Source organism: Camelina sativa, chromosome 2 (genome assembly GCF_030686135.1).
Source record: "Camelina sativa cultivar CO46 ecotype springtype chromosome 2, ASM3068613v1".
NCBI classification, from domain to species: domain Eukaryota; kingdom Viridiplantae; phylum Streptophyta; class Magnoliopsida; order Brassicales; family Brassicaceae; genus Camelina; species Camelina sativa.
The window spans coordinates 17,844,132-17,864,560 of NC_141881.1; the positions used below are offsets into that span (position 1 = coordinate 17,844,132).

Genomic DNA, 20,429 nt, shown 5'->3' on the forward strand with positions numbered 1-20,429 from the left:
AAAAAAAAGAATAGCAAATGTATTGGCGTTGTCTTAAGATTTTCTACTTTTAGGAGAAAAAAAAGTGAGAAAGACAACGTGATAAAAGAAACATATAATTGCAATAAAATGATTACTCCAATGTTTTTAAATGACATACATTACCCCTTCTAAAATAGTCATCACTCATCACTCTAGCCTCCAAAGAGGGGCCGGGTTTAAGGTTTATAAAGAGATTAGAAAACCAATGAGGGAAGAGTAGTTGGCCTCTTAACTATGATCATTTAACCCTTTTGTAAAAATATGTATACAAAAAATAAAAAAAAGAGAGAGAGAGAGAGAGAGAGAACAAGAGCTAAGGAGGAGGGAGAGAAGGTAGAGAAGTTTGAGCAAGCTTTCTAAGGTTATCAATAACCATTACTAGCTTTGTGTTTAGTCTGTTCACAAAACACTTTGGCAACCATCCTATGGGATCCAACTGTAAAAAAAATGTAAAAATGAACATATATTAACGAAATTAAAGACATAAAGAAATAAAGGAAAAAAGGAAAAATGATGAAAAGTTTATAAGACCTGAACAACATAAGTAATCATGCAAGAGGTGTCGTCAAGCTTCTCCAAAACCCATCCGGACTCAACCAAAAATCCTCTAATGGAGTTCTTTTTCTTTCTGTTTGTTGGTTCCAATCCTTCTGCCATCTCCTTTGGTAACGACGCAACCGCCACCACGAGGGTGCCGTCTTGCATGGTCTCACGTCTTTCGTAGACAATGAACTCTCTGTTCCTAAAGAGCGGTTTCGAGTTTTCCCCAAACCTTAAACGGATAACACTTAGATTCTCATCTATGTCTCTAATATGTGTTGCTTCCACTAGGTCGCCTTCCCATTGCTGTCAATTTCACCAATAATCATTATTATTATTATTATAACTCAAATTATTAAGGGGATGAAGTAGGTAATAAACCTACCATGTGCTAATTTAAATTAAAACCAAAAAACACCTACCATGTGTTAAAGAAATATTACTACAAACTTTATTTATATATAACTAATTTTTAACAACTGATCTGATGTATAGTTTCTAAAATATATTGAGTAACTAATATATTTAATGCAACCAAAAAAAAATTATTTTACAGTATCCAGTTAATTACACTTAACTTTCCCCTCTACGTACTATCTTTTTAAAAAAAATATTTTTTACGTATCATATTCTATAAATTTTATTAAGATATGAAAATAGTAAATATGTAGTTCTACTTAAATTAGCAAACGAGAATGATGTGAAAAATTATTATAGAGTCATAATATGTGTTTTGCACACAAAAAAAAAAGTCATAATATGTGAATATCCCTCTTAGCATATAGTATATTTTTGGGGAAGCATTAAGAAATGATTACCTTGGCTGCGTCGATGGCATTTGCGACTTTGATAAACTGCTCTGGAGAGACCGATGTGAGGATCCTACGGCTTCGAAACGAGTGCAGCGATCCAGTGTCACGTTTTGAAATCTCGACACCGGTTGGGTCATGCCTCACAACTTTCCACCCATTGGACGCGTTCCCAAAGCGTCCGGCCTCAGACGAAGATAAGAGCTCTTGGATGCAACTCTCACTCGCGAACTTCACATACCTTCTCAGCGACTCTTCGCTCACGGACCTAACAGTATAGCATTTCTTGTTTCATATAAGCTACAACCTAGAAACAAATTGGAACATGATTGTTATTACGTACCAGGAGGAGCTGGAGGGCGCTGGACCGTTCATGATGTATAGAGGAAGATTGAGGGATCCGGAGGGTGTGAAGACTTATGTTGTGGCGCTCTTGCATTTGTAAGTCATGGATTTGGTTAAGAAAGAGAGAGAGAAAGAGACAGAGTTGAAAGCAGGATAGTGGGTAAGTGGGACAATGAGGGAGAGATAGCACATGCAATGACTAGTGGGAACTGAAATCATTATACATCCTCCTCTTACTCAAAATCATTCTTGAAATTACAAATTTCTATACATTTATATATATATCTTATTATATAAAGTTGGGTTTTAAAATTTAGTCATTAACAAGATTTTGACATGTGTCAAGTTATCAATCTCATATTTTGACATATGTAAAAGTTAATATTTAATAGGAGGAATTCGATTACAGCAAAAATAAAATATTTTGTTCTAAAAAATATTAATAATGTAAAAAAATAATTATCAAAAATTACAGAATTTATAAAAAAAACAAAGGTTTTTTAAATAATTATAAAGAGATTATATATGTATATATATATATATATTTCATAAATTCAAAATTATAATATTATTTACTTATTTTTAATTTTAAGTTATTAATTCTACAAAAAAAATATAGAAAAAGGGATTAAGAAAAATAAACAGTTAATTATTTATTCTAAATTTTGTAAATACTCACTTCTATATAAATATAGATCGTCTTATATAAATAATTTATTCAAAAACATTGCTTTCAACTTTGTTTAATTGGAAAATTGTTTTTAATGAGAAGGTAAATTTTTCTTATTTTTTTAAACCAAAATTTTCTCCTACTTTCTCATTTTTCAGTTGGGAATAGGTAAGATTAATATGTTGACCCAAAAAAAGATTAATATATGCGTCTTCTTTTCCTAATACTGTATTTTAAAATTTATTGTAGTATTTTTAGATTATTTTATTTAATTTGTATTTCATCTTTGAATTATTTGGGATTCATATATTACCATGCTTATAATTTTATATTGTTTCTTTAATTATGCTAAATTAATTTTTTTCTAATTTTTCAACCTTGATTGGTTGGTCATAAACTCTTCATTTTTTTGCAAACATAATTGTTACCATTATTCATTCAATCCCAAAGGGAGATAACAAGTAGAAGCTCATCAACCTAATGGATAGATAAAATAGGCTAATCAAACACAAGCTTACAACAAACATAGATAGATAGATAGTTTTTAAACCTTCCAGACGTAACAACCCGGCCATTGAATATGGGTGAGTCCACGGGCCAGGAATATATGTAGAGCCCACTTAGGAAGGTGGACCCATGGACTGAGAGTGGACAAGGGCTCACTAAGCAAGGTGGCGGTTGAGACATTACAGAGACAGAGGCTACATCATGGTGTGTCAAAGACACTTCCACGAATACATTGGGAAATTTAGCATTAGTTACTATGAAAAGATTTTGTGACGTTAGAAAAAAGTTTTTACTTTCATTGGTTGTTGGAGCAAGCTAATTTGAGATAGCAAAAAGACGTGAACATTTTCTCTCCACACAGGAGGAGGGCAGAGCCGAGGTTCTCTCTATGGTGGATAAGGTTGAACACAAGGTTATCTCCCCTAGGGAGGAAGGTGTAGGAGGTTGTACGCAAGATTATCTCCCCAAGGGAGGAACGCGGAGCCAAGGTTCTCTCCATGGTGGAGGAGGTTGGACGCAAGGTTTTCTCCATAAAGGATGAGGGTAAAGCCGAGGTTTTCTCTATGGTGGTCATTCATTATTGTGATGATACATTATTAATTAGTATATTATGTAATATATTTTTTACTCAAAATATTTTTTGAGTCAACAATTTTATTAATTAAAAAACTATGCAGAAGCAGGGGCGGAACCAGAAAAAAATATTACTGGTGACAGATTGTCAACAGGTAAGATTGAACCCTCGACCTTGCACAAATTTTAGTTTATTCTCAAGCCATTTTGCCACTTAACTTTTTTTACATAGTGTAAAAACTTTTAGTTTTTAAATATTACTGGTGGCAGCTGCCACCACAACCCACAACGTGGGTCTGCCACTGTGCAGAAGTAAAAGTAAAATAGTTGGCTTAATGTATTCATATAGAGATTTTCTAGGTGGTGATAAAGAATATATTTGTAACATTATATTTAGGTTTTAAAAAAATACTTTTTTAATGGTAACATACATAAAAGATTTGTAAATGGATATAAATCAGTGTATTATAGCAAAAAAAATAAAAGTTATAAATAACATACAACAAATTTTAATATATTTTTGTTAAATTTAATTTAATTTATAAAATTTTAAATCCGCACATCGGGCGGGTCCTCATCTAGTATATATATATGTGTGTGTTTTTCAAGTTGGATTAATTTACGAATGTTATTTTCATTTTTTTTTTTTCTGATTATCCGAAAGGTTATGGATCCGTAGGCACGTACGCACCGTTCCTTCGGACAGGAACTAGCAGTTCAATACCAACCCTTCCAAGACAACACTCAAACAGTCAAACCTAAGGAAACACGACTTTTTTTTAGGGAAAAAAGCTTAAAAATACTCCATCTATTTTTTATTTGAAAGTTTAATACCTCGTCTTTTTTGGTTGGAAGAAAAATACCTCATTTAATTAAAACATGTGATTTAATACTCAAACTAATAAATTTTGTTAGTTTCATACTTACGATTTTTTGACAAAAATAAAATTCCATTTTTACCCTTACTATATCAATTAATAATTAATTTTAAATGACTTGGTATTAATTTATGGACAATTCTTGGATTCATCCCCACTTAATTAGGGAAACAAATTATTAATTAAAGAAACAACATCTGTATATCATTCAATTTTAAAGTTATTAATTCTAAACATTATATTATAGTTTTTAATTATAATATGTAAATCTAAATTACTTTTTTATAAATCCAAACCGACATATAATTTTGTTTAATTATGTAATTTAAACCCTAATCATTTTTTATAAACCCAAATTAAAATACAATTTTGTTTAATTGTAAAATCTAAACCCTAACCACTCTTTTATAAACCCAAACCGACATATATTTTTTTTTTAATTTTAAAATCTAAACCCTAACCACTCTTTTATAAACCCAAACCGACATATAAATTTGTTTGATTGTAAAATCTAAACCCTACCACTATTTGTATACCCAAACTGACATATAATTTTGTTTAATTATAAAATCTAAACCCTAACCACTATTTTGTAAACCCAAACCGATATATAATTTCGTTTAATTGTAAAATCTAAACCCTAATCACTCTTTTGTAAATCCAAGAAATTTTCTTAATTTATAGGTTTATTTGAATTAAAATTAAGTTTATTTAATATTTCTTTTATTAATTTTAATTCAAATAAAATTATAAATTAATACCAAATCATTTAAAATTAATTATTAATTGATATAGTAAGGGTAAAAATGGAATTTTATTTTTGTCAAAAAATCGTAAGTATGAAACTAACAAAATTTATTAGTTTGAGTATTAAATCACACGTTTTAATTAAATGAGATATTTTTTTTCCAACCAAAAAAGACGAGATATTAAACTTCCAAATAAAAAATAGATGAGGTATTTTTAAGCTTTTTTTCCCTTTTTTTTTAATTAATTTATGCGTTCCTGGACCTCACATTGATTTGGGGGTTTCTTTTTTGATAACTACTCAACGTCTTTCATATGTATATGGTTCAATATTAATAACTTTGTCACTTTAAGACTCCTTTTTCGCTGGTAAACAACTTTAAGACTCCTTTATATCATCATTGATAAAACAAAAAAAAAATTATATTATTTCAGTAAAAATATCTCATATTTTATTTTGAGAAAAACAGTTCGTGAATAGTCCATATATATTCGATTGCATTTATACAATTTTACGCGTCTCTCAACATATACGTATGTGCCCATATAGTTTCATAAAACTGAAAAGCCATGATTTTGATTAAAACAAGTTCAATTATTAATTCATAAGTTAGAGATTGTTACTAGATTAATGTTAATATTTTTGTCATACTGTTATACATATAAACCCTTTATAAAACTTTTATCTCCCTTCACAAAATTTGTTGGGTATGCATTTCTGTTTAAAGATTCAGTATCCATTTTTACAACCTTATTTATCATGTAACTAATTTTTATGATATGTATTTATTTAAAAGCATCTATTCAGTTGGAACTTCTGTCTACCTGAAAAAGATATGCGCTATATATAATGACCAAATAGTGTATTTTCTCCAAATTACATAGGAAGATGGCATCTATGATCCATCTATGTATGTAATCACCAAGTTACCAACGTCGTGCCATGTGTCGATAGAACTCAATGTTGGCAGAGTGTCATCAAATCACATCATTTCTCATAGGAAACTTTGACGTTGACTTTGAGATTTTGGATTTTAAGTTTCTTGAAAATGTCTTTGTGACTCAAAATGAAAGTTTCAGACACTTAAAGTTAAGGACGGTGTGACATCTTTTGTTCTACTGGATTCATCAAATATTTGGGAAACAAAAATCTAGATGCCTAGTATTACTAGAGATGATTTAGTTTTCTTGTGATTTGACAAAGTCACAAATTAAAGTGTTAAGTAATTACTCCATCCGTTCTGTTTTAGATGATCTTTAAAAAAATAAAAATAGATGATTTCTCATAAATCTTGCAAATTTAATTGTGTTCTTTTATTGGTTTTAATAATTATTTCAATTATGCATCTTGTTTTTTCATTGGTTACGAACGTACGTAGTAGATATTAGGAATCGTAATCTACTAGCTAGCTATATGAAAGAACTAAAAATAATCCAATTAAAATAGTGAACGCTAGAAAAAACTAGTAAAAGACATTATCGGAATCAGTAATGTTTGTTTCCTTCCTCGGGTCTAGTCGTGTAGACTTGGTCTGTCTCTGCTGATTTTTCACGTGATTGCTGCAAAGCTTAGTTGATTATACACAACAACCATAACGTTTCTTCCTCGTTATTTAAAAGAAATTATTGATTGGTTTTCATATTAATTAATATGTATCAAAACAAGTAGATATTTATAAGTTACACTCACCGGCCAATAGGCCCAACACCATCTATTTTATCATTCTTTGTTTTATTTAGGGAGAGAGAGAGAAATTAACATGATGATATCATGGAATATAATCCATTATCCATTACAATACTACAAAAAGTCATCGAAAGAATACTCAATTTTCTGTTTATGTGCCTCAAATCATTAGGCTTCAACTTATAAATTATAACGGCTTTGATTGGTGAACACAATTAAAGCTGTACCACTTGTACAGCTTTGATTTTTCACCAATCACAAAAGCATTACTAAAAACTTTACTAAAAATTTTACTCTCAATTTTTTGATACAACTTTCATGTACAACTCTTTCTTACAGCTTTGCACTATTCTCTAACAGCTTACAGCTTTTTTTTTTTTTTTTTTTTTGTCAACCTCACCTTAAACTAAAATAAAACTCCTCGATTGGTTACCCAATCTGGAAGGAAATTGTTTACAAAAGATGTTTCTGATAAAAGCACTCTAGAAGATCGAGCTTACAGCTTTTCTATACAGCTTTGAGTATGTTACCAATCGGACCCAACTTTGAGTTTTTTTATTTATAAGTATGTTTTTTGTCGTCAAAGTAGTAGGTAATTCATTATATAAGCTTTTACAAAGTTTTATTCTAGAATATTACATGACTACGTCTACGTAGTACGTACATTGAATTAATATAAGCTCTTTTAATTTGCTAAGTTTGCACTTCTATACTGATGTAAAAGAAGTTAAAATCCTGCGTTAACGCTTGATGGATGATGCCATCAAAATATTACTCTTATTAGTATACCCAAGTCTCTGAAATTTTTGCACTACCATTCTTAGAGTTAGAGTAAGTTGGTTCCATGGTATCGTATATGCTTTAAATATATATATATATATATATATATATATATATATATATATATATATGTGTGTGTGTTCCATTCCACTTATGAAGTGACCAACAATGCCAACATTTTGATCTTGAGATTTCCAAGATGCATATTAAACAACAACAAAAAAAAAAAAAATACTTCTTCTTTAAGCATATTCCCTTATAGATGTCTTTAGACTTATGGGAGATAAAATATCAGTCTTTAGAGTTCTCTTGAGATACTGCTCTGCTTGCTTCGTGATGGTATCCCTTTTTTTTTTTTAGTAACGTTAACAAGAAGTCAAGAAGTACTTATTCTCTTATATATTTCTGTTACATCATAGCTTTCTTCTTTCCCCCATCAAGCATGTAACCAAGTGTTTGGAGTAATTTTGAGTTGTACTAAAAAGATTTAAGATTATATTGATGATTTTAGATGAATTTATAAGAAATAATTGAGATTTGTTATCAAATTTCGCTGCAATTTCACTTAAAACTATGAAATTAAGATTATCATAAATTCAAATTATGATTAAACATTACGAAAGCTGTCATTTAAATAAAACATTTCAAAAGTTTGATTAATACTATTTTCTAATTCCACCCACTAATTTATTTTATCCCCTATATATTAATAGAGGAACATTTTGGCAAAAGAGGTGTCAGCATTACAGAGCTCAGAACACTCTTTCCTTTATTTGTCATCAGTTTTTAAAAATATTTACATTTATTTACCATTGTATTTTTTCCAAAAATACAATTAACACTCAAAATTAAATGTTTATATTATCTTTCTAACTTAATTATATTATTTAATTGTATTTTCATTAAATCTTTAAAATGAATTTTAAGAACCCTTTGTTCATACGATATAATAATATAAGATTGATATTATAATAACTCTCACGGGTTAAATTTTAATTATTATACAATTTTTGTTATAGATATATACTACACAATCGAATTTGAAATCCCCTATATATTAATAGAGGAACATTTTGGCAAAAGAGCTAAGGTGTCAGCATTACAGAGCTCAGGACACTCTTTCCTTTATTTGTCATCAGCTTTTAAAAATATTTACATTTATTTACCATTGTATTTTTTCAAAAATACAATTAACACTCAAAATTAAATGTTTATATTATCTTTCTAACTTAATTATATCCTTTAATTGTATTTTCATAAAATCTTTAAAATGAATTTTAAGAACCCTTTATTCATATGATATAATAATATAAGATTGATATTATAATAACTCTCACAGGTTAAATTTTAATTATTATACAATTTCTTTTATAGATATATACTACACACTCGAATTTTAAATCCTCTATATATTAATAGAGGAACATTTTGGCAAAAAAAACTGACAGAGCTCATGACACTTTTTCCTTTATTTGTCATCAGCTTTTAAAAATATTTACATTTATTTACCATTGTATTTTTATTTTTCTAAAAATACAATTAACACTCAAATTAAATTTTTATATTATCTTTCTAACTTAATTATATTTTCATAAAATCTTTAAAATGAATTTTAAGAACCCTTTATTCATATGATATAATAATATAAGATTGATATTATAATAACTCTCACGGGTTAAATTTTAATTATTATACAATTTTTTTATAGATATATACTACACAATCGAATTTTAAATATTTCAATTACCCATAAATATAACAGATTTTGTAAATAAAAATTACAGTAAAAATATTAAATAATTATTTTATACCGCACTATGTGTGGATTATCTAGTCTTATATTATAGACTACATACTTTCTATTTTTTTTTTAAAATCAAACTTTCTATTTATTTTATAATTTTGTGTTCCTTTATATTGAAAGCCATGTTTTTGGTCTCATTTTCGGGACAAAAATGACTTTTACAAAAACATGAAGCAAAAATAAAGAGAAAATTGGAATTTACATATTTAGTCAAAAGGTCATCCTACGCCACAAATGCAATATATAATTTGATTCCTTGCTTTGGCTGGAGAGAGAGAGAGAGTCACAAACCCAAACCCACACTTTCACTTTTTCTTCTTCTTTCTCTACTAAAAAACTCACTCCGATCACTTGTTAGACGATAATGGCGGACCTCTCTGTCGACGATTTCCTCAACCAGTGCAAACAATCCGGCGACGCAGCTTATGGCGCCTTGCGATCGGTCCTGGAGCGGCTCGAGGATCCGAATACTCGATCCAAGGCTCGGATCTTCCTCTCTGACATCTACAAACGCGTCGGATCTTCTGAGTCGTCTCTCCAAACCTACCATTTCCATATCCAGGACATCTTCCTCGATCAATACGAAGGTACTAGTAGTTTCATCGATCCGATTCCTTTTTAACACGATCCTTGAGTATTTGTTCTGTTCTGTGATTAGATGTTGTTATGAGTTGTTAAATGGATTTGATTGAGCTGCGCGTACTGATTTGGTTGATTTTGTTAGAGTTATCTATCCGATCTTACATTATTTTGTTTAGTTGACTTCGTGATCGATTTCTTCGCCGCCGAATTATCTGTTTTCTGGTTTCGTTTTCTTTATTTTCCGGGAAGGTGGGGTGATTCCGGTGGCAATTTCGTCGTTTTTTTTACTGCAATCGCCGAGTAATCGACAAACACGTCGCCTTGTTTGTCCAATGAATACGCTAACGAGTTACTATAAATTTAGCTTTTCGAGGCCCCTTTGTCGTTTTCTTAGTCAACTGCACGTTTCATTCTTTTTTTGTATCTTTTTTTAACTATTGTTGTCTGTCATTCTCATATGAGTTTCTATAATGATTCAACATGTGTCATTATGTACCACCATGATTATGACTTTCAAACATAAAAGTTTGCTCTGGAAGACATTGATCATGGCAATCAAACAACGCCGATATTTGAATTCCAGACTGTTGGGAGATCATATCAGCTTTAGGCTTATGCACAGTGACAAACAGATTTAATTCAAACTGTTCCTTTAGAGTATTAATTTATTTTCGATAGAAGTAAAGTTTGCAAAATGTTCTGAAATTCTACCTGATTCTGTCGCTCTGAGTAATATTAGAAGGCATGATCAACCGGAGTTTAAGATTTATATCAGCAGTTGGAAATTCTTTGTTTTTTTTTTTTTGTCTTTCTTGGGAACTTCTTGCAGTGTATCTCTAACATTCTATTGCAGCTGATATTGGCTACCTTATAATTAGGAACCATGCTTGTATCAGACACCAATACATCTTCCTCTCTTTTCTGCAGGTTTTCAGTCCAGGAAAAAGTTAACCATGATGGTCATTCCTAGTATTTTTATTCCAGAAGACTGGTCATTCACATTTTATGAAGGACTTAATAGACATCCTGACACCATCTTCAAGGATAAGACTATTGCTGAACTTGGCTGTGGGAATGGATGGATATCAATAGCCATAGCTGCTAAGTGGTTGCCTTCAAAGGTTAGTATATGTTCAATGGATTTTAAGAAGTGCCACTACTGAAGCTTTCAATTTTGGTCAGACGAGTACATGTTTTCGTTTTCGTAGAATGGGAAATAACTGTAGTAATGTCATCTATTAGTATGATTATTATTTCTATTTTTGATATTGCCCCTCATATATACCCTGGATATGCTTTAGGTAAGCTTTTGGTAGTTCACAGTAGCACACCAGTGTCAAGCTTATACGTGTTTTTGCAGGTATATGGGCTTGATATTAATCCTAGAGCTGTGAAAATTTCTTGGATAAATTTGTACCTAAACGCTCTTGATGATAATGGCGAACCAGTCTATGACGACGAGAAGAAAACTTTATTGGATAGAGTGGAATTCTATGAATCTGATTTGCTTGGTTATTGTAGAGATAATAAGATTCAGCTCGAGAGAATTGTAGGATGCATACCTCAGGTAATTTTTTCCTTCTGGTCTCCATACCTAATATTTGTAGGAGTAGTTTAAAATTCTATAAATTGACGAATTCCTATTATGTGTGCTTCCTTTGATGCAATGTTCTTGTGGCAGATTCTTAATCCAAACCCAGAAGCAATGTCTAAGCTGATAACAGAAAATGCAAGTGAGGAATTTCTCCATTCGCTGAGTAACTATTGTGCCCTTCAGGTAAGGGAATCTTTTTTTTTTCCAGCAAAATTACTCTTGAAAGTATCTATAGTACGTTAGCAAGCTAGCACCTAGAACTCTTTTGGTGTTGTCCAATTACATGTTATATCCTTTAATTGTCTATCCATGATGCTTCTTCTCTTCCTTTTCTATCAAAATTCATGTGCAATCTCACTGTGAGCTTTTGCTAGCATTATTGAGCCAGTCATATACATGCCTGCCATATCGTATTTCAGTTTTCAACCTAAGTTTGGCATGTTTGTGATGAGTAATTACATAAGATTTTTTTTTCTTGTCTCTGTAAAATCCATAACATCCTCTCTTTCTTCTGTTGTTTGCGATGACACATTCTCTTGCTTTTATCTACTCTAAAAGGTGTAAAAGATAGATCATCTACTGGATTACTTTGTTAATGTTGATGCTCTACCTGTGCCTGATAAATTTTGTATCCATATATTCAGGGTTTTGTTGAAGATCAGTTTGGCTTAGGTTTGATTGCCAGAGCGGTGGAAGAGGGAATATCTGTCATCAAACCTGCAGGGATTATGATATTCAACATGGGTGGTCGTCCTGGGCAAGGTGTCTGTAGACGCTTGTTTGAGCGGCGAGGAGTCCGTGTTACACAAATGTGGCAGACTAAAATACTTCAGGTAAGAATTTCATTATTGAAAGAACATGCTCCTCCACAATGGCCACTTGATATGTGTTTACAGGCTGCAGATACCGATATCTCGGCATTAGTTGAAATTGAGAGGAGCAGCCCTCATCGTTTTGAGTTTTTTATGGGACTTGCCGGAGACCAACCAATTTGTGCTCGAACCGCATGGGCCTATGGAAAGTCTGGTGGACGAATCTCCCATGCTTTATCGGTTTATAGTTGCCAGCTTCGCCAACCAAGTCAAGTGGGTAGATAAATAAACTTTCTTTTGGATAACATGTTTATGTTTTATGAACATAGTAATCAATTAAGGTGGTTATGGTTGACAGGTTAAGATAATCTTTGACTTCTTGAAAAATGGATTTCAAGAAATTAGTAATTCACTGGATTTATCTTTCGAGGATGAAACTGTGGCTGATGAGAAAATTCCATTTCTAGCCTATCTTGCTAGTGTCTTGAAAAATAGCTCCTATTTCCCGTTTGAACCTCCAGCTGGCAGCAAAAGATTCTGCAGTCTAATTGCAGGCTTTATGAGGACATACCACCGTATTCCAATTAATCAGGATGTAAGACTATTCTCTATTGTATTTCTATTATAGCTGTTGGGGACAGTAAACAATTTTTAGAAGATCTCGTGGAATGAAAAAGAATGAAACACCTGAGACTTCTGGACTCATAAAATGTCTAGCATTGTGACTTTTGTTTCACGCAAAAACTTCCGATCATATCTGAGTCTGCTTCTTTCTGTTTGCAAGAACATTGTCGTGTTTCCATCAAGGGCTGTAGCCATCGAGAGTGCATTTCGGTTATTCTCCCCTCGGCTTGCAATTGTTGATGAGCATTTAACTCGACAACTTCCGAGGAGCTGGCTAACCTCTTTAGCCATTGAGGTAAAATTGTTATATCCATATCTAGTAGTTGTACTTTACTGTATTTTGGAACGAAATGATGCAAGTGATGCTGTGCGCTTTTACCCAATGGAATGCTATTATGATGCTGAGTAAGGTGTCGCCTAGTGTTATGAGTGGGTATATCTTCCTAGCTGGAATAGGACATAATAATTCTTACTGAAGTAGTTGATAATTAACATGTCAAGATAAAAACAAAATAATCAGTCATTTAATGTAGAAGTGGAAAGCCAGTAGTTCGAGTGTAGAGAGAAGGAACTAGTAGCTAAATTTAAAAGATAACTAGAGTATCATAGTTCATAGATGGTGTAGAGTTATTAGCCTACAATTGAGATGCAAAAGCTCCTTGTTTATGAGGATTTGTATACCATGTGAGACTAGGATTTAATTTTAGTGATTGTGCTGTGAGAAAGAATAATAGTTGGTTCGTATATTCTTCTATTAATATAAATGCACTTGGTATTCTTATAGATGAAAGTTCTGCCACAAGATATCATTTTACTTGATGTTGCTATGAATTTATTGACTGTCCCTCCTTGTGTATTTTATTGATGGGTGATTTCTGTTTATGATGTGCTTAACCGGAAACTTTTTAATTATAGAACATGGAAAAATCAGAAGATCAAATCACAGTCATTGAATCCCCGCACCAGTCTGATCTGATGATAGAACTCATTAAGAAACTAAAGCCACAGGTGGTAGTTACTGGAATGGCTCCATTTGAAGTCATCACCAGTTCATCGTTTTTGCACCTGTTGGACGTGACCAGAGAAATTGGATGTCGACTCTTCTTGGATATATCTGATCACTTTGAATTGTCTAGTCTCCCTTCATCCAATGGAGTACTAAAATATCTCGCTGAAAATCAACTACCTTCTCATGCAGCAATTATCTGCGGTCTGGTAAAGAATAAGGTAAAGTTTTCGTCCAACCACATCGGTGACAAGTATGCATTATGTTCTATGTCATTTAATTGAAAAAAATAATTAACTCTTGAGATTCATTTCCTTAAAGCTCTTAAAGTAGTGTCATGTGCGTTCTGCAGGTCTATTCAGATTTAGAAGTAGCATTTGTCATTTCAGAAGTGAATGACATTTCTAAGGCCTTATCCAAAACTGTGGAAGTCTTAGAAGGTCATACTGCTATTATCAGTCAATACTACTATGGTTGCCTTTTCCATGAGCTTCTGGCTTTCCAGCTTGCTGATCGTCATGCCCCCGCTGAGGTATGTAGTTTAATCTGTCCTAACATACGTGTTAGATTTATTATCAGGGTGAGTTCAGATATTTTTTTGTCCCCAGTGACTGTGACTTGCATAGTAGCATTTCCTTTAAAAAGAGGCCGGCTGAAAAAAGACTTATGGTGTACTTGATTAAATCTTGACATTTAGTGATTTGTAATCATGACACCCTAAACCTTACAATCCCGGCCAATAGAAGTAACAAAAAAAATTCTATGTTAAGCTCGTTTGTGGAACAATGTTAAACCAATGTATCCATTGTAATGTTGAAACGTCTCTATTCAGTTCTATATTATGTGTCTTGTAGAGGGAAAGTGAGAAGGCAAAGTCTGAAGAGATCATTGGATTTTCAAGCTCAGCTGTCTCTATTCTGAAAGATGCTGAGCTTTCAGTCACTGAGATTAACGACAGTTCTCTAATCCACATGGACGTGGATCAAAGTTTCTTGCCAATTCCACGATCTGTTAAGGCTGCAATCTTTGAAAGTTTTGTGAGGCAGAACATATCTGAAGCAGAAGTTGATATCAACCCAAGTATTAAGCAGTTTGTGTGGAGTAATTATGGGTTTCCAACCAAAAGCAGCACAGGCTTTGTATATGCTGATGGCTCACTAGCACTATTCAATAAACTGGTCATGTGCTGCGCTCAAGAAGGTGGAACACTCTGTTTACCTGCTGGCACAAATGGGAATTATGTTGCTGCTGCTAAATTTTTAAAAGCTAATGTTGTGAATATGCCTACTGAGTCTAGTGATGGCTTTAAGCTGACGGAAATGAGCCTGACGAAAGCACTCGAGTCTGTCAAGAAGCCGTGGGTTTGTATATCTGGACCAACAGTTAGCCCTACAGGCTTGGTGTACAGCAATGAGGAAATGGATATATTATTGGCTACGTGTGCTAAGTTTGGAGCAAAGGTCATCATTGATACTTCATTCTCCGGATTAGAATACAGTGCAACTAGCTGGGATTTGAAGAATTCTTTGTCGAAATTGGATTCATCCTTGTCTGTTTCGCTTCTTGGATGTCTATCTTTGAATTTACTCAGTGGAGCTCTGAAACTCGGGTTTCTAGTTTTGGATCAGTCTGTCATTGACGCCTTCCATACCCTCCCAGGCCTGAGTAAACCACACAGCACTGTGAAATATGCTGCTAAGAAAATGTTGGCTCTCAAAGAAGAGAAGGCGGGTGACTTTTTGGATGCCGTTTCTGAAATCATTAAAACGTTGGAGGGCAGATCCAAACGCTTAAAAGAGGTACTCATTCCTGCCTTCAGAAACTTTCTTTTACAAAATAACATATAAATCTCTCATATGGTTAAAACTATGAATTTATATGGAAAAAAATACACATAAAAGCAAACAAACAAAAGGTTAAATAGTTGGAGGTGTTCATTTCATGTTGTTGATAACAATGCAGCAGAGAAATGAATGTTGATCCTACAATTTCATGATGTTAGGCCGTAACTCTCTTCTTTCTGGAAATATTGGAAACAGGTATTAGAGAACTCTGGTTGGGAGGTTATCCAACCCTCAGCGGGAATCTCAATGGTGGCAAAGCCGAAAGCTTATCTCAACAAAACAGTAAAGGTGAAAGCAGCAGGAGATGGACAGGAAGTCAAGCTTACGGATTCAAATATGAGGGACGTGTTCCTCAGTCATACTGGTGTCTGCTTGAACAGCGGTTCCTGGACCGGAATTCCTGGTTACTGCCGCTTTTCATTTGCATTGGAGGATAGTGAGTTTGACAAGGCTATTGAATCAATAGCTCAGTTTAAAAGCGTGCTTGCTAATTGAAACGTGCTTCTTTCATTTACGCTGCCATCTTCTTGAACTTGAACTTGAACTAAGGGGTCATTGTGCATTGCTGGTTCTTGGACTTACTCGTCGCTATACTTCTGCATTCCTTTGTTCTGTTGTTTCTAATAATTCGCGTGCCCGTTTCTTGGTCAGCCTCATAACGGGTTTCCCTTTTCAGAGCGTGATCTGTTCATGCTAATAAAGGACTTACAAGTGACTCTGTTCACAAACGGTTATAGCAAAGACTTTGTTTGTTGTGTATTTTAATGTGAATAAGTCTCTTTGTTTCTGAAGTTTGTATGAAGTTTCATTTATATCTAATCTTGGGCTGTCTCTACAATGTTCGACTACAGTATGCGTCTGATCTGAAATTTGGAGAAAATATGTAACACCTTGAATATATCTTTAAGGTCGATTATTTTTACAGTTCAGAACGTAATCATTAATAAGATGTCAAGAAACTTGTTTATACAAGTACCATTTTTAAGGATTTCAAAATGGATCCAAAGTTGGGTTTTGATGGCACCTCCACCAATGTGTTTATAAAATTCGTGTGACAAACTGACAATTATGGTGTGAAGTGGTACACAAAGAAGATTCAACTGTTAAATTACACCAGTGGCATTCCGACAATTTACAAGTGCTACATATCATTCTATTTTTTTACAGCATGGTTAATAAAGTGTACCAACCAAAACCTGTTTTTTCTTCATGAAACCAAGACAGCAAAATTTAGAGTGCAGTGAAATTATTATAAAAGCCGATTCAGGTCAATGACCATTAACCAGGCATTGTTTTACTCCCCCTCATTCACATGACATAACCTAGCCCGGCCAGGATTAAGCAGAGATTCTGACATTCTCCAACCCTGACAATATGGACGATCCAGCTCTTTCAATAATTGCATACTCGAAAAAACATAGAAGTATACAACAGAATTTTACCAAGTTACCTGTTCTGCAGCCCTGCTTTTGAAGATGCCATATGATGTAGAAACCATTTCACACGACTCAGCAATCCGAGACTCAAGCTCATATTCCATAGGAGCAAAAGCAGGATCTGACTGCTCCACCAATTTTGGTATACCATCTTTTGATTGATTCATGAAATGAAGAAGCACATGTGCCTGTGATATCATCATGCAAACGAATGAGAAAATTTAGGCCTTTATTACTTCTTCTCCACAGATTAGAGATATATAAGATGGAAAATTAGCCCACATGAAATGCTGCTTTGAGAATGTCATCCGAGTTAGCCTGATGTTTAAGCAGTGCATACACTTTACCCTTGGCAGGGCTGTATGTTACCATGTATCTTTCTTTCTGCCATAAGAAGAGAGAATTAAGTCAAATATGGAACCAAAAAGGTTTCAGCTTGATATTTGACATAAAGGACAAAACGCATACATCGAAAAATGGCTTTACTGCCAGATATGTGCTAGGGTCTTGGAATGCATCCTTAAATCTGGCTCCTGCCAATTGGTATGAAAATCCATATCAGTAATGTTATAAAGAAAAGAATAGAAGTTCTTAGGAATAGATAACAACACATACCAAGCATCACTGGCCGATCATCCACCCATGGAAAAGTGAATATCTTTTCTTGGATATTACCTTCCTGCAGTGAGGGAACCCGCCCTGCAGATAGATAGAAAGTTCAATCTGTGAAGTTTGAATGTGACTAACCTCAAAAAGGTTGGCCAAAAAACACTGGGAGTGGGATATCAGAGCTATAGGAGTACACTCATGTTCATACTACCAAAGCATCATAGCTTACCCGTCTTGAGAAAGGACTCCACTGCTACTGTAAATCTCGCACGGTTTAGTGTATGCAATACTACAGATCTAACCTGAAAGGGAACCAGCCACGTTTTTGTAAACAAAAAATCCAGAAATCCCGAAGTGCACTAAAAGAGATATACATGAAATAGAGATGGATTCTACCTCTTGGTATGAGCTCATGAGATAGCCACATGATAGAAGACCAAAGGTTGTGACCAAAGAAGGGTTTCTTTTGGATATCAGGATGCTAAACCCAGTTCCCATCTTCACGTAGAAAAAAAATCATAACAAATGAAAACAATATTAGAACTCAAAAAGAAGATCACTAACATAGCCATAAAAAATTGATACAGTAAGCAGTTAATAACACCAAACAGAATCTATTGTGAGACCCACTAGTGAAAAGTAGCAATTTCGCTTCTAAAAGTCCATGTTTCATTCAGCTTGATAGATTAAACCAACAAAATACCCAAGTGATAATGAGAAAAAGGTCATACCAGATCAGCAATATTACCAACACACTCTCCCTTAGCAGTGACATCTCCTATGTTTTCTCCTTTAGCAAAGGCTTTATAGATCGGTGTACGAGTAGATGTTGATGTTACAGCTGCAACATTCTGTGATAAAACAATGCAAGATACAAACTGATAATTGATACAAAAAATAAATGAAAGACTAACAAAACTACTGAAAATTAATAACAGTTCTTAGTGTTAAAAGATGATGAGACTACCTTAACAACATTAGCAGCACAAGCCAGTGGAAGAAAAAGATGTGGAACTGCAGCAGTCGCTAACTCTACACCAGCACCCAGCTCCATCAATAGATCACCAGCAAACCGTAACTGCAAGCCAAAGTGAGTTAGAAGGTGAGAGAGAGTCAACAAAAGCACATGTTTAAGTCATGGAACCAAATAAGTACCTGTTTCAAATCATAATCAAACTTCTTTCCCTGCCGCGCAAAAAGCATTTTTCCAACACGTCCAGCACCATCCTACAAAAATTTATATAATATTCAACAATGAGTGAGTAAGTCTTCATCTCATATAGAAGGATTGATATACTTCTGCAACACATTAGATATAATGCAATTGAAGAGACACATGCAGTTGAACGAGAAAAAGCAAACCTTGAGGATCCAATTGATGGCAACAGCAGCAGAAGCAGAACTGTTCCTTGAAGCTCCAACAGAATTAAGAAGAGTTTGAGTAGTAAACACACCCATAGCTCCACCAAAGAAATGCTACAACAACATCACACAGTCAAAAAGATCAATCAATAACACTGAATTCTAAACAAAACAAACAAAAAAATTATCAAAAGAATCATACTTTCAAAGCTCTCCAAGTCATATAAGGAACATAAGACTCATTAACACTCCCAGGGAAGCCTTCAGGTACGACATAAGATCTAAGAAACGAACCCACTTCCTGTAAAATACCAATTTGAACATATTTCACTTAATTGATCAATTTCAAATAGCATCAACCAAACCAAAAGGAATAGGTTTTAAATCCATGGAACCTGGCATACATCAAAAGGAGTCTGAGGAGACTGCAAGCTAATAGAACGAACTGAATTCTTCTTGAATCCACCAGAAGAACCATCGGTCTCGGCGACGTACTTAAACCGACGGCCGTCGATTTCTTCGCAGCAGATCAATCTGAGAGTGGAATGAAGAAATTGAGAATCGGGAGAGGGAGGAGAGAGAAGAGGGAGGTCATCATCGGGAGGGGAAGCGAGAGAGGCGCTGATGCGGAGAGTTTCGCGAGAAAGGAGACGGACGGAGTCGGAAGAGGAGGTAATGGTGTCAGGTGGAGGAGAGTGATGTTTGAGCTTGACGCTTGGCATTGTTGTTGTTGTTGAGAATCTAATTGAAGGATCCGAAGAAGAAGAAGAAGAAGAAGAAGAAGAAGGGATTTTGAATGGAGTCTCTATTTCTCTCTACGGCGGAGGAAACGAGGGAAGAAGAAGAAGCAGAGGAAGAAGCGAGACCAGTTGTTGTGTTCTTTCTTCCACTTGTTGTTAATTCACAATCAAATTCATCTCTCACCTGCATTCTTTTTATTTACTAGGTTTTGAACCCACGCTCATGGGTTTATTTGATAAATTTTGATGAAAATTATATATACTCACTCCATTTCAAAATATACGAAATGACCTCTTTAAAAAAGTTCAACCAATCATAAATAAAAATGCATAATAAATTATATTAAACTAATTTAAAAGTAGCATAGAAATTTGAAAACATCTTATATTATATAACACAAAAATCTTCTCTAAAACATCTTATATTATGAAATGCAGGGAGTATATGATTGATGACAG

The 20,429-nt window shown here is 33.6% G+C and overlaps 3 protein-coding genes across 5 annotated transcripts; 1 reads left to right on the plus strand and 2 right to left on the minus strand.

The window, feature by feature from the left end:
* Positions 1 to 79: 79 nt before the first annotated feature.
* Positions 80 to 1,965, minus strand: LOC104724362 (uncharacterized). The gene is made up of 4 exons (XM_010442826.3): positions 1,714 to 1,965; positions 1,380 to 1,638; positions 553 to 867; positions 80 to 457 (listed from the first exon to the last, which is right to left on the minus strand). Exons 1-4 carry the CDS (start codon positions 1,743 to 1,745, stop codon positions 335 to 337), a joined length of 729 nt encoding a protein of 242 aa, XP_010441128.2. The 5' UTR covers positions 1,746 to 1,965; the 3' UTR covers positions 80 to 334.
* A 7,538-nt stretch (positions 1,966 to 9,503) lies between these two features.
* On the plus strand, positions 9,504 to 16,661 carry LOC104724368 (methionine S-methyltransferase). 2 transcript variants are annotated; one of them, XM_010442847.3, is made up of 12 exons: positions 9,504 to 9,948; positions 10,871 to 11,064; positions 11,304 to 11,510; positions 11,625 to 11,720; positions 12,182 to 12,370; positions 12,434 to 12,622; positions 12,708 to 12,944; positions 13,134 to 13,268; positions 13,889 to 14,200; positions 14,332 to 14,511; positions 14,834 to 15,778; positions 16,019 to 16,661. In XM_010442847.3, exons 1-12 carry the CDS (start codon positions 9,726 to 9,728, stop codon positions 16,316 to 16,318), a joined length of 3,207 nt encoding a protein of 1,068 aa, XP_010441149.2. In that variant the 5' UTR covers positions 9,504 to 9,725; the 3' UTR covers positions 16,319 to 16,661. The 2 variants fall into 2 exon arrangements, with proteins under 2 accessions (XP_010441149.2, XP_010441143.2); XM_010442841.2 differs by having other exon boundaries at positions 9,570 to 9,948; positions 12,182 to 12,622.
* Positions 16,662 to 16,830: 169 nt separating this feature from the next.
* On the minus strand, positions 16,831 to 20,229 carry LOC104724380 (protein root UVB sensitive 6). Of its 2 annotated transcripts, none has more exons than XM_010442868.3 (13): positions 19,635 to 20,229; positions 19,433 to 19,531; positions 19,231 to 19,344; positions 19,024 to 19,095; positions 18,836 to 18,946; positions 18,600 to 18,719; positions 18,265 to 18,366; positions 18,098 to 18,170; positions 17,875 to 17,958; positions 17,728 to 17,792; positions 17,542 to 17,643; positions 17,274 to 17,447; positions 16,831 to 17,189 (listed from the first exon to the last, which is right to left on the minus strand). In XM_010442868.3, the coding sequence occupies exons 1-13, from the start codon at positions 19,950 to 19,952 to the stop codon at positions 17,118 to 17,120; spliced, it is 1,506 nt and encodes a 501-aa protein (XP_010441170.1). In that variant the 5' UTR covers positions 19,953 to 20,229; the 3' UTR covers positions 16,831 to 17,117. The 2 variants fall into 2 exon arrangements, with proteins under 2 accessions (XP_010441170.1, XP_010441162.1); XM_010442860.3 differs by having other exon boundaries at positions 19,626 to 20,201.
* Positions 20,230 to 20,429: the final 200 nt, after the last annotated feature.

Bases quoted from the DNA above. Each gene is read 5' to 3' on its own strand.
- LOC104724362 (XM_010442826.3), bottom strand. From the start codon at position 1,745: ATGAACGGTCCAGCGCCCTCCAGCTCCTCCTG. The intron at 868-1,379 runs GTAATCATTTCT...TGAAATTGACAG, and splicing joins ATGCCATCGACGCAGCCAAG to CAATGGGAAGGCGACCTAGT. The intron at 458-552 runs GTCTTATAAACT...TTTTTTTTACAG, and splicing joins TGATTACTTATGTTGTTCAG to TTGGATCCCATAGGATGGTT.
- LOC104724368 (XM_010442841.2), top strand. From the start codon at position 9,726: ATGGCGGACCTCTCTGTCGACGATTTCCTCAACCAGTGCAAACAATCC. The intron at 12,945-13,133 runs GTAAGACTATTC...TCTGTTTGCAAG, and splicing joins GTATTCCAATTAATCAGGAT to AACATTGTCGTGTTTCCATC. The intron at 15,779-16,018 runs GTACTCATTCCT...TATTGGAAACAG, and splicing joins GATCCAAACGCTTAAAAGAG to GTATTAGAGAACTCTGGTTG.
- LOC104724380 (XM_010442860.3), bottom strand. From the start codon at position 19,952: ATGCCAAGCGTCAAGCTCAAACATCACTCTCCTCCACCTGACACCATT. The intron at 19,096-19,230 runs GTTTGCTTTTTC...AAATTTTTGTAG, and splicing joins CCATCAATTGGATCCTCAAG to GATGGTGCTGGACGTGTTGG. The intron at 18,171-18,264 runs GTAGAATCCATC...GTTCCCTTTCAG, and splicing joins TCATGAGCTCATACCAAGAG to GTTAGATCTGTAGTATTGCA.